The sequence below is a fragment of the Notolabrus celidotus genome, chromosome 5 (assembly GCF_009762535.1).
Source record: "Notolabrus celidotus isolate fNotCel1 chromosome 5, fNotCel1.pri, whole genome shotgun sequence".
Classification (NCBI taxonomy): Eukaryota; Metazoa; Chordata; class Actinopteri; order Labriformes; family Labridae; genus Notolabrus; species Notolabrus celidotus.
Genome location: NC_048276.1, coordinates 858,059 through 872,607, shown reverse-complemented (window position 1 = coordinate 872,607; position 14,549 = coordinate 858,059). Strand labels below are relative to the sequence as shown.

The window sequence follows — 14,549 nt, the reverse complement described above, 5'->3', positions numbered from 1 at the left end:
CTCTTCCTCTCTCCTCTCCTCTTCCTCCCTCTCTCCTCTTCCTCCCTCTCTCCTCTTCCTCCCTCTCTCCTCTTCCTCTCTCCTCCCTCTCTCCTCTTCCTCCCTCTCTCCTCTTTCTCCCTCTCTCCTCTTCCTCCCTCTCTCCTCTTCCTCCCTCTCTTCTCTTTCTCCCTCTCTCCTCTTCCTCCCTCTCTCCTCTTCCTCCCTCTCTCCTCTTTCTCCCTCTCTCCTCTTCCTCCCTCTCTCCTCTCCCTTCCTCCCTCTCTCCTCTCCTCTTCCTCCCTCTCTCCTCTTCCTCCCTCTCTCCTCTTCCTCCCTCTCTCCTCAGAGCGACAGGCTTTTGGTGAAAGGCGGGAGGATCGTGAACGATGACCAGTCCTTCCATGCGGACATCTACATGGAGGATGGCGTCATTAAGTAAGTGCTGAGCCGTCCTCCTCTCTGCTCTGTTTTCATTCACTCCCACTCTCTGTTAATCCTCCACCTGTTCCCCGGATCATCGTTTCTTACCTATTCAAGTTAATCCCTCTCGTTGGAGATCAGATGACGAACAGAAATGAAGTTCTTCCTGGTGGGACTTTGAACTTTCTGTGGAGCTCCTTAATCGTCCATCTCTTCAGAATAAGACATATTAATATCACTGAACTTCACGTTGGTGATGTTTACATTCATCTAAAGAAGAACCCTTCCCTTTAAACCGCCTCCAGGATGAAAGCCTCTAAAAGGACAGACAGATAAAGTGTTCAGGATCCGGTGGGGTCAGTGACGCTGCAGTCTGAGGGCTGTAGGGTGAGGAACTCTTCCTCATCAGAGTGAAGGTGACTGATATCATTCATGCAGACGTGTTAAACCATCACTACAAGCCTCCACACTAAATATGAACCTTCTCCTCACCTCACCTCAGACCACTTTATCTCCAGACTGTCAGGATCAAAGAGTCCAGCTCTTCATTTCCCTGTTGCAGGAAGAGGACTTTCTTGCCCTCCAGGGGGGCGGGGCCATAAGTGTGTGATGTCACGTGAAAATCCTGAATTGGTTTGCAGAGTTAGGCTAACACTTTTGGAGCTGGTAAATGGTAAATGGTAGATGGACTTGTTCTTATATAGAGCTTTTCTAGTCTTTCTGACCACTCAAAGCGCTTTTACACTACTCATCACGTTCACCCATTCATACCCATTCACTCTCTGATGGTAGAGGCTGCTCCTGTAAGGGACCATCAGTATCAGTTGATTACATTCGTTCTCATTCACACACCTCTGAACAACAGAGGGAGCAATTCGGGGTTCAGTGTCTTGCTCAAGGACACTTCGGCATGTGACTGCCGGAGCTGGGATTGAACCGCCAACCTTCAGATTGACAGACGACCGACTCCACCCACTGAGCCACAGCCGCCGAGCTAGCACCACCCGCCTTGGTCCTCCCTGCAGGTCGACGTCCACATGCCTGTGATGGTTTTGCATTGCCATCTCTCCGCTGTGCTTGTTTACATCCAGGTAGTAGAGCATTATAGCATTATGATAGCCATTAATTGGAGCTACGCTGGTTTTGCATTACCATCTCTCCGCTGTGCTCGTTTACATCCAGGTAGTAGAGCATTATAGCATTATGATAGCCATTAATTGGAGCTACGCTGGTTTTGCATTACCATCTCTCCGCTGTGCTCGTTTACATCCAGGTAGTAGAGTATTATAGCATTATGATAGCCATTAATTGGAGCTAGGCTGGTTTTGCATTACCATCTCTCCGCTGTGCTCGTTTACATCCAGGTAGTAGAGCATTATAGCATTAGGATAGCCATTAATTGGAGCTACGCTGGTTTTGCATTACCATCTCTCCGCTGTGCTCATTTACATCCAGGTAGTAGAGCATTATAGCATTATGATAGCCATTAATTGGAGCTACGCTGGTTTTGCATTACCATCTCTCCGCTGTGCTCGTTTACATCCAGGTAGTAGAGCATTATAGCATTATGATAGCCATTAATTGGAGCTACGCTGGTTTTGCATTACCATCTCTCCGCTGTGCTCGTTTACATCCAGGTAGTAGAGCATTATAGCATTATGATAGCCATTAATTGGAGCTACGCTGGTTTTGCATTACCATCTCTCCGCTGTGCTCGTTTACATCCAGGTAGTAGAGTATTATAGCATTATGATAGCCATTAATTGGAGCTAGGCTGGTTTTGCATTACCATCTCTCCGCTGTGCTCGTTTACATCCAGGTAGTAGAGCATTATAGCATTATGATAGCAATTAATTGGAGCTACGCTGGTTTTGCATTACCATCTCTCCGCTGTGCTCGTTTACATCCAGGTAGTAGAGCATTATAGCATTATGATAGCCATTAATTGGAGCTACGCTGGTTTTGCATTACCATCTCTCCACTGTGGTCGTTTACATCCAGGTAGTAGAGCATTATAGCATTAGGATAGCCATTAATTGGAGCTACGCTGGTTTTGCATTACCATCTCTCCGCTGTGCTCGTTTACATCCAGGTAGTAGAGCATTATAGCATTATGATAGCCATTAATTGGAGCTACGCTGGTTTTGCATTACCATCTCTCCGCTGTGCTCGTTTACATCCAGGTAGTAGAGCATTATAGCATTATGATAGCCATTAATTGGAGCTACGCTGGTTTTGCATTACCATCTCTCCACTGTGCTCGTTTACATCCAGGTAGTAGAGCATTATAGCATTATGATAGCCATTAATTGGAGCTACGCTGGTTTTGCATTACCATCTCTCCGCTGTGCTCGTTTACATCCAGGTAGTAGAGCATTATAGCATTATGATAGCCATTAATTGGAGCTACGCTGGTTTTGCATTACCATCTCTCCGCTGTGCTTGTTTACATCCAGGTAGTAGAGCATTATAGCATTATGATAGCCATTAATTGGAGCTACAGCCCCAGCTAGTGGTGGGTGTCTGCACTACAGCTTAGATATGATATATGGCCGACAATTCAGACCTACAGTGATCACAACATTAATAATTGTGCTGCCAGCTTTTGTGGACTAAACGCTCACATCCCTCGTGATTCTTGCACACACGTGGACAATCATAGCAAGAAGCTGGAGCCTACATCTTTCTAAAACCTCAAAGTGTTCTAAATTAAAGTCTCAAAATGTCTGATTAATGCTGAAAATAGTCTCCATGAAATCCAAAGTGTGCACCATGGAACCATGAAAAAAACAGGAGGTTGTTTTTGATGAATTCAAGTAAACTCAAATTATTTTAAGAGAAATTAATAATCATAGTGAAGCTGTTATTTAAATCCAGAGATGCAAGAAATGACAGATTAATAGATTTAACATTTTATTATTAATAGTTTCAGTCATTTTTTAAGTGATTATTTTGACCTGATGCTAAGTCTGACTTCTTAAATGTAAGGATCAGCTGTTTTTCTTTTTTTGGACTACTTTTTGCAACAAGAAATTGTCACATTTTGATATTCTGTAGTTGCAGTCCTTGTTGAATCATGATCAGATTCTTTATGAGGGAAGAGTCCAGTCAAAGAAAACTTTTGTTCTTCAGGGGATTTTATCTTCTGCTGTTATTGTCTGGAAACCCTGATCCAAATTTAGAGTCCTCATTAACTCTTCCTGCAGAATGAGTGAAAGTTAACTTCAGAGGAAACGTGTGCGAGCACAAGCTGCTCCTCCAGGCACACAGTGTCCTGCTGGCCGGTCTGGACCAGAATCAGAGTCCCTGTTTTTGAGGGTTCAGCTCGGAGGCAGTTGGCTCCAGGACAAAGTGATAGCAGCCCGTTGAGTCCAGAGTTTCACGTCCCGCCCGGCCAGACAAGGCGAGGGCAGTTTGAATTCCTCTCTCTCTGTGTCTCCCTGAATCCGCCTGTCCTCTCGTTCCCTCCCGTTCAGCTCCCTCTTGATTTTCCAATTATAGTCTCTTTGTCCCCCCCCCCCCCCCCCCGTCCCCCCCCCCCGTTCCCGTCCCTGAGAGCGAGGAGTGAGGCACCCACAGAAAGCATGGTGTTGCATAATAAGCACCCAGATGCCTGCTGGAGCATTGAGCTGCTGGCAGCCTCACAGAGACTCCGGCCTCTGCCTGCCCGTCTGAGTGTCTGGCCGGTCTGCTCTGTAAAGTCTGAACAACAGGGCCGAGTGTTGAAGTGTTGACATGGTGACAATGTGCTGCTTCAGGCATGACTTTAATACAACTTCTTTATCTACCAATAACTTCTTTAAACACATGCACACGAGGGAGTCTGTGATGGCTGGACTCAGACGTAGGGGTTGAGGTGGTTTGGGAGTCTGATAAGGTCGCCCCCTGGGTGTCTTTGGGGGTTTTCCGAGCACTCAAACTGGGAGGAGACCCAGAACTCTCTGCAGGGATTAAATATCCTGTCTGGCATGGGAACGCCTTGAAATCCCCCTGGATGAGCTGCAGAGCGTCGCTGGGCAGAGGGATGTCTGGGGCATCTTGTTTAGCCTGCCAAACTCGACCCAGTTCTGCACGAGTCAGACGTTTGTTGGTCTCAGCCTCTTAAATATAAGAATCTTCTCTGTGTCGTCTTTTAAAGCTCAAAGTCTGGAGTTAAAGAACTGTGCTTCATTAGAGGACTCTGCTTAGTGTTTTTGGGGAACAGGGATGAGCATTCTGCACACAGGGAGACAGATTGAGGTTTTGAAACGTTCATGGCGTGCAAGATGCAGATTTCTTCCATTGTGATGCATGATTATAGTGAGGACGGGGGAAAACCACATGATTTATTCTGCTGTCTGAAATCTTTTGTTCTTAAATAGTTCTGAAGTATGAAACCGTCCCCCTTCCCTCCAACAGGCAGATCGGAGACAACCTGATTGTTCCCGGTGGAGTGAAGACCATCGAGGCCAACGGGAAGATGGTGATCCCCGGCGGCATCGACATCCACACCCACTTCCAGATGCCGTACCGTGGAACCACCACCGTGGACGACTTCGCTCAGGGATCAAAGGCTGCTCTCGCCGGGGGCACGACCATGACGGGTAAAGGACGTGCAACATAGAGAGTAAAGTTAGAGGAGGGTAAAGAGTGCAGGAGGGAGGGAGGGAGGGGGAGAGAAAGGGAGGAGAAGCTTTATTGGATGGATTTGGGCAGCCCTCCAAAAACAGGACCATACAAAAGAGTGAGTGTTTGGTGTTTGGGGGGGCAGGACTCAGGAGGAGGGTTTAAAAGAATCTCTTCTCCCACAGAAACACAACACCACTGTCCGTCTGTCTGTCTGTCTGCATAGCTGCACAGTGTGGATGTAAATGCAAGCTTCATGTAGCTCAGACACCAGACGCTAACACGCTAACAGCTGCTGGATACTATAGTCTCATTAATACCATTAACTTCCTTTGAGCCGGCTGCTGCTGCTGCCCTGCGCGTTGTCTGCCAGGAGAACGCTGCGTCTAAAACAGACAGGCGTGTCCCTGTAAGCTCTATTCATGAGCTCCTTTCATTCAGGGATTATATTCCAGAGAGAGAGAGAGTGGAAACATGCTCTCTGTGTTCGTCTGTGACACTGTATCTGTCCGTCTCTCACAGATGAGGTTGTGTTCGTGTGGAAGGTCAGAGAGCCACCGTACTACACAGCAGTGTTTCAGCTCTAACTGCTGTTTCCAGCTCGATCCTGTTAACATGCAAAGAGCAGATAAGCAGATTGGGTCGCCTTTAATGAGATAAGAGCACAGTCAGTTGGAGAGCCAGCAGGCGGCCTTATTGTATTACAGCTGACTCAGATAAAGCAGGATTTTTATAACATGTTGTGTATGATGAGGATCGACTGTCCATGAATAATCTGAGAGAGAACAAACATGACATATTCAGACATGTTTATTGATTTCACATCATCAGAATCAGCTGTATGTGCACACATAGGAGGAATTTGACCCCAGTATAACTTCTTCTCTATGTACAATCATTAAACATGACTTATTAATATAAGATAATAATACTTTATTGATCCTTTAAATTCAGCTGTTGCAGAAACACAGACATGCAAGAGTAGTACAAAATTAATAGAGCACAAATACAGAAAAAATAAATAATAATAGATTAAAAACTAAAGATTTATACAGATGTTACACATGGTATAAATATGTGTAATTTCACAAATTTAACAAAAATATAACCTGCACTGTGATGAAGCTGAGGTGCAATATGCAATATGATAAATATATGTATGTATATATTGATATGTCTGTATACATATTAAAATGAAATGAAATAAAATAAATTTAAATAAAATAATATAATATGATAGAATATAATATACTTTAATATGATATGATATTATATTATATAATGTGATAGAATCGAATATGATATGATATAATGTAATAAAATATAATATAATATATAATATAATATAATATAATATAATTTACTATAATATAATATAATGTCACATAATATAATATAACATAATATAACATAACATAATATAATATACTATAATATAATATACTATAATGTCATATAATATAATATAATATAATATAATATAATTTGATATAATATAATATACTATAATATAATATAATATAACATAATATAATATACTGTAATATGTCATCAGACCAGAGAGTAAATGTGTTTAAAAGCAGTAGGGAGGATATATTTTTATACATTTCTGTATCATAATTCAGATTTATCCTCCAGGAAGTATTTTGTCACTACTCTCCAATCAACACACTAAATATTTGAACATAAGAACTTCCATCTGTTGTGCCTTAAAGTCCTCTGATTCACCTCCCTGCTCCACTGAAAACTCAATCCACTTCCTGTGTGCCGCTCTTAGAACTAAAAACGTGACTGTGCTGATGCAACCAAAGACAAAGTTCTGAAAATACCCACAGTGTCAGTGGACCCTGAATGCATCAAGGACACCTGCACTCAGACAGAGATGTTGAAAATGTGATGTGACGTCTGACGAGGTCGGTCCCCTCCGGCTGCTGGAACTCAGACAGACAGCTGATTATGCACCATGAATAACACAGAGACCAGCAGACACATCCTGACATCACTCTGTCCACTTCTCTTCATGTGAGACCGTCCACACCCCGCTCTGTCACGCCTTTCATTTTCACCTCCTTTCTCTCCTTAAATATCCCTCCTGCCTCCTCCTCCAGTCGACCACGTGATCCCTGACCCTGGCAGCAGCCTGATGGAGGCCTACGACCAGTGGAGGCAGTGGGCGGACGAGAAGTCCTGCTGTGATTACTCCCTCCACATGGACATCACCCACTGGAACGACAGCGTGAAGCAGGAAGTCGACACCCTCATCAAGGAGAAAGGTGGGCTGTGGCGGCGTGACACACAAACGACTGTGTGGGGTTTTAAACGTTAACACGTGTTGTTGTAGGACTCGAAAAATTCATGTGTTTTCTTCTTCTTGTTGTGTTTCTGTTACAGGTGTGAACTCGTTCCAGGTCTACATGGCTTACAAGGACTACTACCAGATGAGCAACAGTGAGGTACATCACATTATCCTCATCCACCCCTTAACAAGTCTCATCAATCAATCTTTATTTATAAAGCACCAAATCACAACAAACAGAGCAGGTCTAGACCGGACTCTATGTTCTATTATTAACAAAGACCCAACATCAAGACCAAGATCAGATCCAGTCCCATGTTCCAGACAGGACTCTGATCTCATCTTAATCCACCATGAGCAGAGCACTTTGCAGCATTTAGCAAGTTACAGTGGCAACAAGGACAAACTTCCTTTAACAGGCAGAAACCTCCAGCAGGACCAGACTCATGTTAGACACACATCTGCTGAGACCGTGTTGGAGAGAGGGATAGAGGGAGATGAAGAGAGAGAGAGAGAGATGATAGTGGGGAGACGGATAGTAGTAGTTGTAGCAGCTGGAGTCTGGCACGTCCACAGCAGGAGAGATCCAGAGGAACCTACGAGACAAGGGAGCTCAGGGACTCCAGAAAGGTCTAAGAAAAGAGAGAAGAGAGGGAGACCAGAAGAGAGGAGAAGAAATGGTGAAGGGAAGGACGGGATTAGAAAAGGAGACAGAAAGGATGAAGAAACATGGAAAGAACAAAGAAAGAAAGAAGGAGAGTTAAAGGAAAGAAAGAAGGAAGGGACGAAAGGACAAAGGAATAAAAGAAAGAAAGAAAGGACAAAGGAGTAACAGAAAGAAAGAAGGAAGGAAGGAAGGAATAAAAGAAAGAAAGAAAGAAGGAGAGTAAAAGGAAAGAAAGGACAAAGGAGTAACAGAAAGAAAGAAAGAAAGAAAGAAGGAAGGAATGAAAGAAAGAAAGAAAGAAAGAAAGAAAGAAAGAAAGGATGAATAACAGACCCCAAAAAAGGAATCTACAGCAGAGATCCAGAGGAACCTACGAGACAAGGGAGCTCAGGGACTCCAGAAAGGTCTAAGAAAAGAGAAAAGAGAGGGAGACCAGAAGAAAGAAAAAGAGGAGAAGGAATGGTGAAGGAATGACAGAAGGAAAGGATGGGATGAGGAAAGGAGACATAAAGGATGAAGGAACATGGAAAGAGCAAAGAGAGAAAGAAAGGAAGAATGGCAGGAAAAAGGATTGAAATAAAAAAGTAAGACAGAGAAAGAGAGAGAAGTGAAGGAAGAATGAAAGGAAAAAGGAATGAAAGAAAGCAGGAATGAAAGAATGAAAGGAAAAGGGAAAGAAAGAAAGAAAGAAGGAAGGAAAGAAAGAAGGAATGAGGGAAGGAATGAAAGAGAGAAAGAAAGAAAGAAGGAAAGAATGAAAGAAAATAAGAAGGAATAAAAAAGGTAAAAGAGAAAGAAGTAAAGAGAGCAAGAATGAAAAGAAAGGACAGAATTAAAGGAAAGAAAGAAAGAAAGACAGAAAGAAAGAAAGAAAGAAAGAAAGAAAGAAAGGATGAATAACAGACTCCAAAAAAGGAATCTCCAGCAGAGATCCAGAGGAACCTACGAGACAAGGGAGCTCAGGGACTCCAGAAAGGTCTATGGTTAGTAACTTTAATGGGACAGGAAGAGTTAAAGTGAGAGACAGGCAGAGAGAGGAGAGAGAGGGAAAGACAGGATCCCAGTGTGTCAGTCTAAGCCTATAGCAGCATAACTAAGACCTGGTCCAAGCCTGATCCAGCTCTAACTATAAGCCAGTCGTCTCTTACTGGAGAGTATTTTTTAAAGATGGTCTTGAAGATGTAAACATGTGTTCATGGCTGCTTAAATATCATTACCCTCTTAAAGTAATCGAACTGTGATAATATAATTGATTAACAAGCATGAAAACATGACATCAGGGCGTGGGTTTGGCTCTGAGCGTCCCCGTGTCTCAGGAAGTGAATAAATCATGACCTTCAGATTTCACACTGACGTCCTGACTTTAAGAGAAGCCTCCCTCCTCTCTCCTCCTCGTCAGGGATGTAAAGTGTAAGTTTGTCGCTGTGAGGAAGGACTCGTAGAGTTTCTCATGCATCCAGTCAATCAGAGGAGCACGTGAGGCAGCAGGAACACTCAGCCTTGAAACCCTGATGTCATGCGGCTCATGAGGAACTGTGGCGCAGCAGCATTACAACATCCCACACGGGCCCTGGAGACCACACAGGATAATTACAGCGCGCCGTGGTCGCACAAATCATGTAAATTGTGGCCTCCTGCTTCAGCCCGACCCCTGGGATTAAATGTAGTGTTTGATTCTTGTGTAAACAGGGTTTGATATAAAAAGCACGTCACTGTTATTCAACTGTTTCTGTGTCTCCTCCTCCTCCTCCTCCTCCTCCTGCAGCTCTACGAGATCTTCACTTTCCTGGCAGAGCGGGGAGGCATCGCTCAGGTCCACGCTGAGAACGGAGAGATCATTGCTGAGGTAAAAATCAAGAGGAATATAAAACTTCTTCTTCTTTATTCCCCTCCTGCCTCGTCCACCTCCACCTCCACCTTCACCTCCACCTCCAGCTCTGTGATCTGTTTGAGTTGATTTACTGTGGTTCACTTCAGTTCCCAGTCTTATCGCAGATCCTCTCGTGTACCTGCAGACTAAACATGCTGTCAGTGATGAAGGGGAGTGTTTCCTGTTTAATGTGTGGGTGTAGTAAACACAGCACGGCTCTGCACTGTGGACCAATGCAGCGTCTGAACTGGAGTGTAGTCGTGTTAGTCAGAGCTCCAGACAGAGCCTGGACTCTGTAACGTCCCGTGTATGTATGTGTGTGTTGGATCTGATTCATTCCAAATCCTAGATCCCCAACCCAGATTTGAATCAGGACTTTGAGGGGGTCTGCTCTTCATCATGCTTGAGACCAAAGTTGTCATGACTTTACTTTAAAGCTCCTGATGTACAGACGGTTTGTTCAGGTCATACTGAAAGTACAACTATAACGATGACCCCAGAACTATGTGCGTTTCGACCGGAGCAACCAGGGTCTACATTAAGTTCAGGGGTAGATAATCTCCCCCTGAGAAGCCCCTGCTTTGGGGGTAGTACTTTTCAAAGGTCCTGGGACTTTCAGCTGAACGTGTCAGTGTTTGTGGAGTTTACACAGCTGTTGAAACACAGAGGGAGTTCTTAGGAATGCAAACTAGTTTAGTTTTTATTAAGATTTCAAAATACTATTTAATATATATTTTTTCCTCCATACGTCACTACATACAGTCTACAACAGGAACCTTTTAGTTCAGGGGAAAGTAGTTCTGGGGGCTAAAAGACCCCAGAACTCTTGGTCGAAATGCACCTTTAGTTCCAGGGACCAAATGGATCCGGTGGCCCCGTTGTTGTCTGTCTCCACCGAGGTTATGCAAATCAGGCCAGTGACGTATGGAGAAAGAAATATATAATCGCACTACACCTCCAGACCAGTAGAGGGCAGAAAGGAAGAGACAAAGGCCATTCAACAAAGATGACACCATAGGAGGAGACGGACAGGTCGGCATCATCATGTTAGCCTGTTAGCATGGAGGAGATTACTATTGTGTTGTTTTAGTTTGTGAAAATCCATGTCAGAGATGGACCGGTGTTTTGGTTTAAACAGCGACCCTGTTAACTGGAGACTCTCAGCCGGATGCATCCCTCATAAACGTCACTTTTGAAAAAAAAAATGTTGTAATTTTTTTGGAAAAAATGTTTTGAATTTGTTTTTGAAAAAAAAAATTTGAAAAAAAAATGTTTTGAATTTTTTTTGAAAAAAATTTTTTTCAAAAAAAATGTTTTGAATTTTTTTTTTGAAAAAAAATTTTTTGAAATTTTTTTTTTGAAAAAAAATATTTTGGTGGAAAAAAAATGACAAAAAAATTGAAAAAAAAAGTTGACCCGGAGCCTGCCGAAGAAAATAATTTTCCTCAAATTTAAAATTTTGCTCCAAAAGCAGGAAAACGTTTAAAAAAAGGGAAAATTTTGCGCCTGTGGTTATAAACATGGAAAAAGCGATGACTGAATCAACACGTGAGAGGAGATAAGCGCGAGTAGCAAAGACGTTTCAACACGGCTTTAAAATCCTTTTGAACTCAAAAAGCCGTGATCGCAGAGATCGGCCGGTGTTTTGGTTTAAACGGCGACCCTGTTAACTGGAGACTCTCAGCCGGATGCATCCCTCATAAACGTCTTTAGACCATCATTAAATATCTGATGAAGATATTTTGAAATCTTAATAAAAACTAAACTAGTTTGCATTCCCAGGAACTCCCTCTGTGTTTCAACAGCTGTGTAAACTCCACAAACACTGACACGTTCAGCTGAAGGTCTCCAGTTTACAGGGTCACTTTTAAAACCGGAACACCGGGAGCTGACAGAGACGCATTCACACTATCAGGCTCAGAGAAGACCAATAGTTCAGGAGGTATTAAACACTGAGGGTACGTTCAGCATTGCAGGCCCCGCCCCCAAAGATCCTGGAGCTTTGAAAGGCAAGGGCTGTTCAGGGGGAGATTAACTACCCAGGAACTAAATTTAGACCCTGGTTCATGCGGTTCAAAAGCATCTTTAGTCTGTAGTTCCTCTCTAAGACGTTAACCTTCAGCACAGTAATGTCTGAGCTGCAGGATTCTTAATGTAGAAACACACCTGGAGTTAATCTCAGACGCAGACACGTCTAGATTTTTCAAATCTGTCATCAACAGGTTCTCGCTCCTCGAACAGTCACCACCGTTAAGAAAAACTGTCTGAGTAACAAGTTTCTCCTTTAAAGTGGAGCTTCTGGTCTGTGTGGTCTCTCTGGGATGGAAGTGTTTGGCAGCCGGCCTGAAGTGACTCACAGTTTTCCTCCCTATAGTTCCCTCAGCTAACTTACATTACCCTCCAGTCTGTCTTTTGTTTTGAAGTTGTCATGGTCACGCTAAATCCATAGCATTCCACAGCTTGATGCATTTAAACAAAACAGCACAGAGGAAGGGAAGCTAGCTCCAGGGATTAGCTGCTTCTGCTAGCTCCATAAAGATCTATGTACGAGGCTAACTAGTAGATTTGTATGAAGCTAGCTCTCCATGGATTAGCTGCTTCTGCACAAGGCTGGTTCACACAGGAGCATTAGAGTCCATCCTTCCTGTATGGACTTAGGAAAGCTTGGCCCATGTCAGACAGTTGTTCTTAAACACTTAAACCTGAGTCACTTTGTGGAAGCGTATCTTTGTAAAGGGTCCACATGGACCCTCATAGACGTCCCGCCCAAGTGTCCCCATGCAGGGTCACCTCTGCGTTTACTACACACACAAATATGCAGCCGCAGATATTCTGGAGCTCGGCCTGGAGTTCACCAGAGACCTTCACCAGTGCGGGTTTCCCACAGACCTCCGTGTGTGGCCTGATCCAGATGACAGCAGGGTGGCTTGTATGCTTCACACAGAAACAGAATATCATGTTGGAGTGTGACCAAGAGCTGACATCAGCCCGAGCACTCGAACCTCTGAATGATCCTGAGTCCGATCCATGTAAGAGCTAACAGGTTACTCTCTGTGTGTGTTTGGTGAACAGGAGCAGGGCCGCATGCTGCAGATGGGCATCACTGGACCAGAGGGACACGTGCTGAGCAGACCAGAAGAGGTACGACACACACATGCTGTCCACATACAGTATAGACTGTGTAAGAGGATTTAAAGCTCCAGTGAGGGACTCTTGATCTGTGCAGATTTAGATCCAGTATTCTGTTAAGATCTTTTGCTTCCTGTTACTGACACCAAGGCTGGAGACCTGTCCAGTAGCTGGGTACTGGACTCAACTCAACTCAACTCAAACTTTATTTATAGAGCACGTTTAAAACAACCGGAGTTGACCAAAGTGCTGTACAGGACAAAAACAGCAATACGTAAACAGTGCAAATGTATAATAAAATAAGATAGAATAAAATAAATTAAAGCCGCAAGCGGCGATGAACGGGCCCTCGCACACCCGCGGCCGCCGCCTACAGGAGCCGTGGCCACATGTAAACCGCCGCCTGATATTTGCCACCACACGATGCGAAAGCTAGATCTGAGAGTATATACTGCCTCAGGTGGTGCAAATGTTCCAAGTTTTTGGCAGATTGCCAAGAAAAGCTCCAAACTTGACAGAGTGCCACGTCCACAATTTTAGTCTGAACATAATTCCTTTAACAATAATTTAATCGTCAATATGTCTGCTATAGAATGTGCCTTGTTTGGACTGAATCAGAGAAAAACTCTAGGAGGAGCTCTCAAAAGTATGCACCCTTATTTGGGCGTCATTCTCCACATTCAAAGCTGAATGTGCGTTTGAAGCCCCGCCTCAACGCCTGCCACGCCCACAATTTTTTGTCTGATCAAAATTTGTTCTGATAATTTTTTCTCGTCAAGGTGTCTCCTATAGGTTGACCTTGGTTTGGACTGAATTGGAGAAAAGCTCTAGAAGTTAATAGCGAAAGTATGCACCCTTATTTTGACGCCATTTTTCATGTTCAAAGCTAGGTGGCGCTCTTCCTGTTGAGTTTGGGATATGGGTGCAAGAGGCTTTTTTGTGCGTCCTGATGCCATAAATATGCATAAAATTTTTCAAGCATGCAACTCAAAATAACCCCAATACGAAGGCATTTTTGAAAATTTTAGGGGCCGCTAGCGAGCACATTTTTGCAATTTTTTTTGCGAGACCCATAAATTAGTACATTTTTCACCAGGCCCCATGAGTGTGCAAAAATATCCGCGCTTTCATTCACGTTCAGGGGGCCAAAAATGCGTTTGAAGTCGCGCGACAAAGAATAACAATTGATCCTTAGAAGAACAACCAGTGGTGCTCGGGCCCTAATTAAAATTCAATTAAGATTTCGCCAGATGTCCACTCAATGTTGATTAAAAGCCAGGGAGAAGGGGTGAGTCTTTAAGGATTTAAAAACCTCGATTGATCCTGCAGAGCGGATCTGTTGGGGCAGGTTGTTCCAGAGCCGAGGGGCAGCCGCCACAGAGGCTCGGTCACCTCTGGTTTTAAGCCTGGTTTTGGGAGTGGCCAATAGCAACTGACCAGATGATCTCAATGTCCTGGCAGGGACATGATATTGGAGAAGCTCGGTCAGGTACTGGGGGGGGGGGGGGCTCGGCCATTAAGAGCTTTAAAAACAAACAATAACATTTTAAAATCTATTCTAAAAGCAACCGGGAGCCAGT

General features: G+C 43.9%; 1 protein-coding gene across 1 annotated transcript in view; it reads left to right on the top strand.

The window, feature by feature from the left end:
* Nucleotides 1–322: 322 nt before the first annotated feature.
* Nucleotides 323–14,549, top strand: part of LOC117812650 (D-hydantoinase/dihydropyrimidinase-like) — a gene marked incomplete at its 5' end in the record, with an annotated part of 52,481 nt that continues 38,254 nt past the window's right edge. The window contains 6 exons of the mRNA XM_034683554.1: nucleotides 323–417; nucleotides 4,801–4,985; nucleotides 7,116–7,280; nucleotides 7,399–7,460; nucleotides 9,736–9,816; nucleotides 12,913–12,981. Coding sequence (XP_034539445.1) covers nucleotides 323–417; nucleotides 4,801–4,985; nucleotides 7,116–7,280; nucleotides 7,399–7,460; nucleotides 9,736–9,816; nucleotides 12,913–12,981 — 657 coding nt within the window. The remainder of the gene's footprint in view (nucleotides 418–4,800; nucleotides 4,986–7,115; nucleotides 7,281–7,398; nucleotides 7,461–9,735; nucleotides 9,817–12,912; nucleotides 12,982–14,549) is intronic.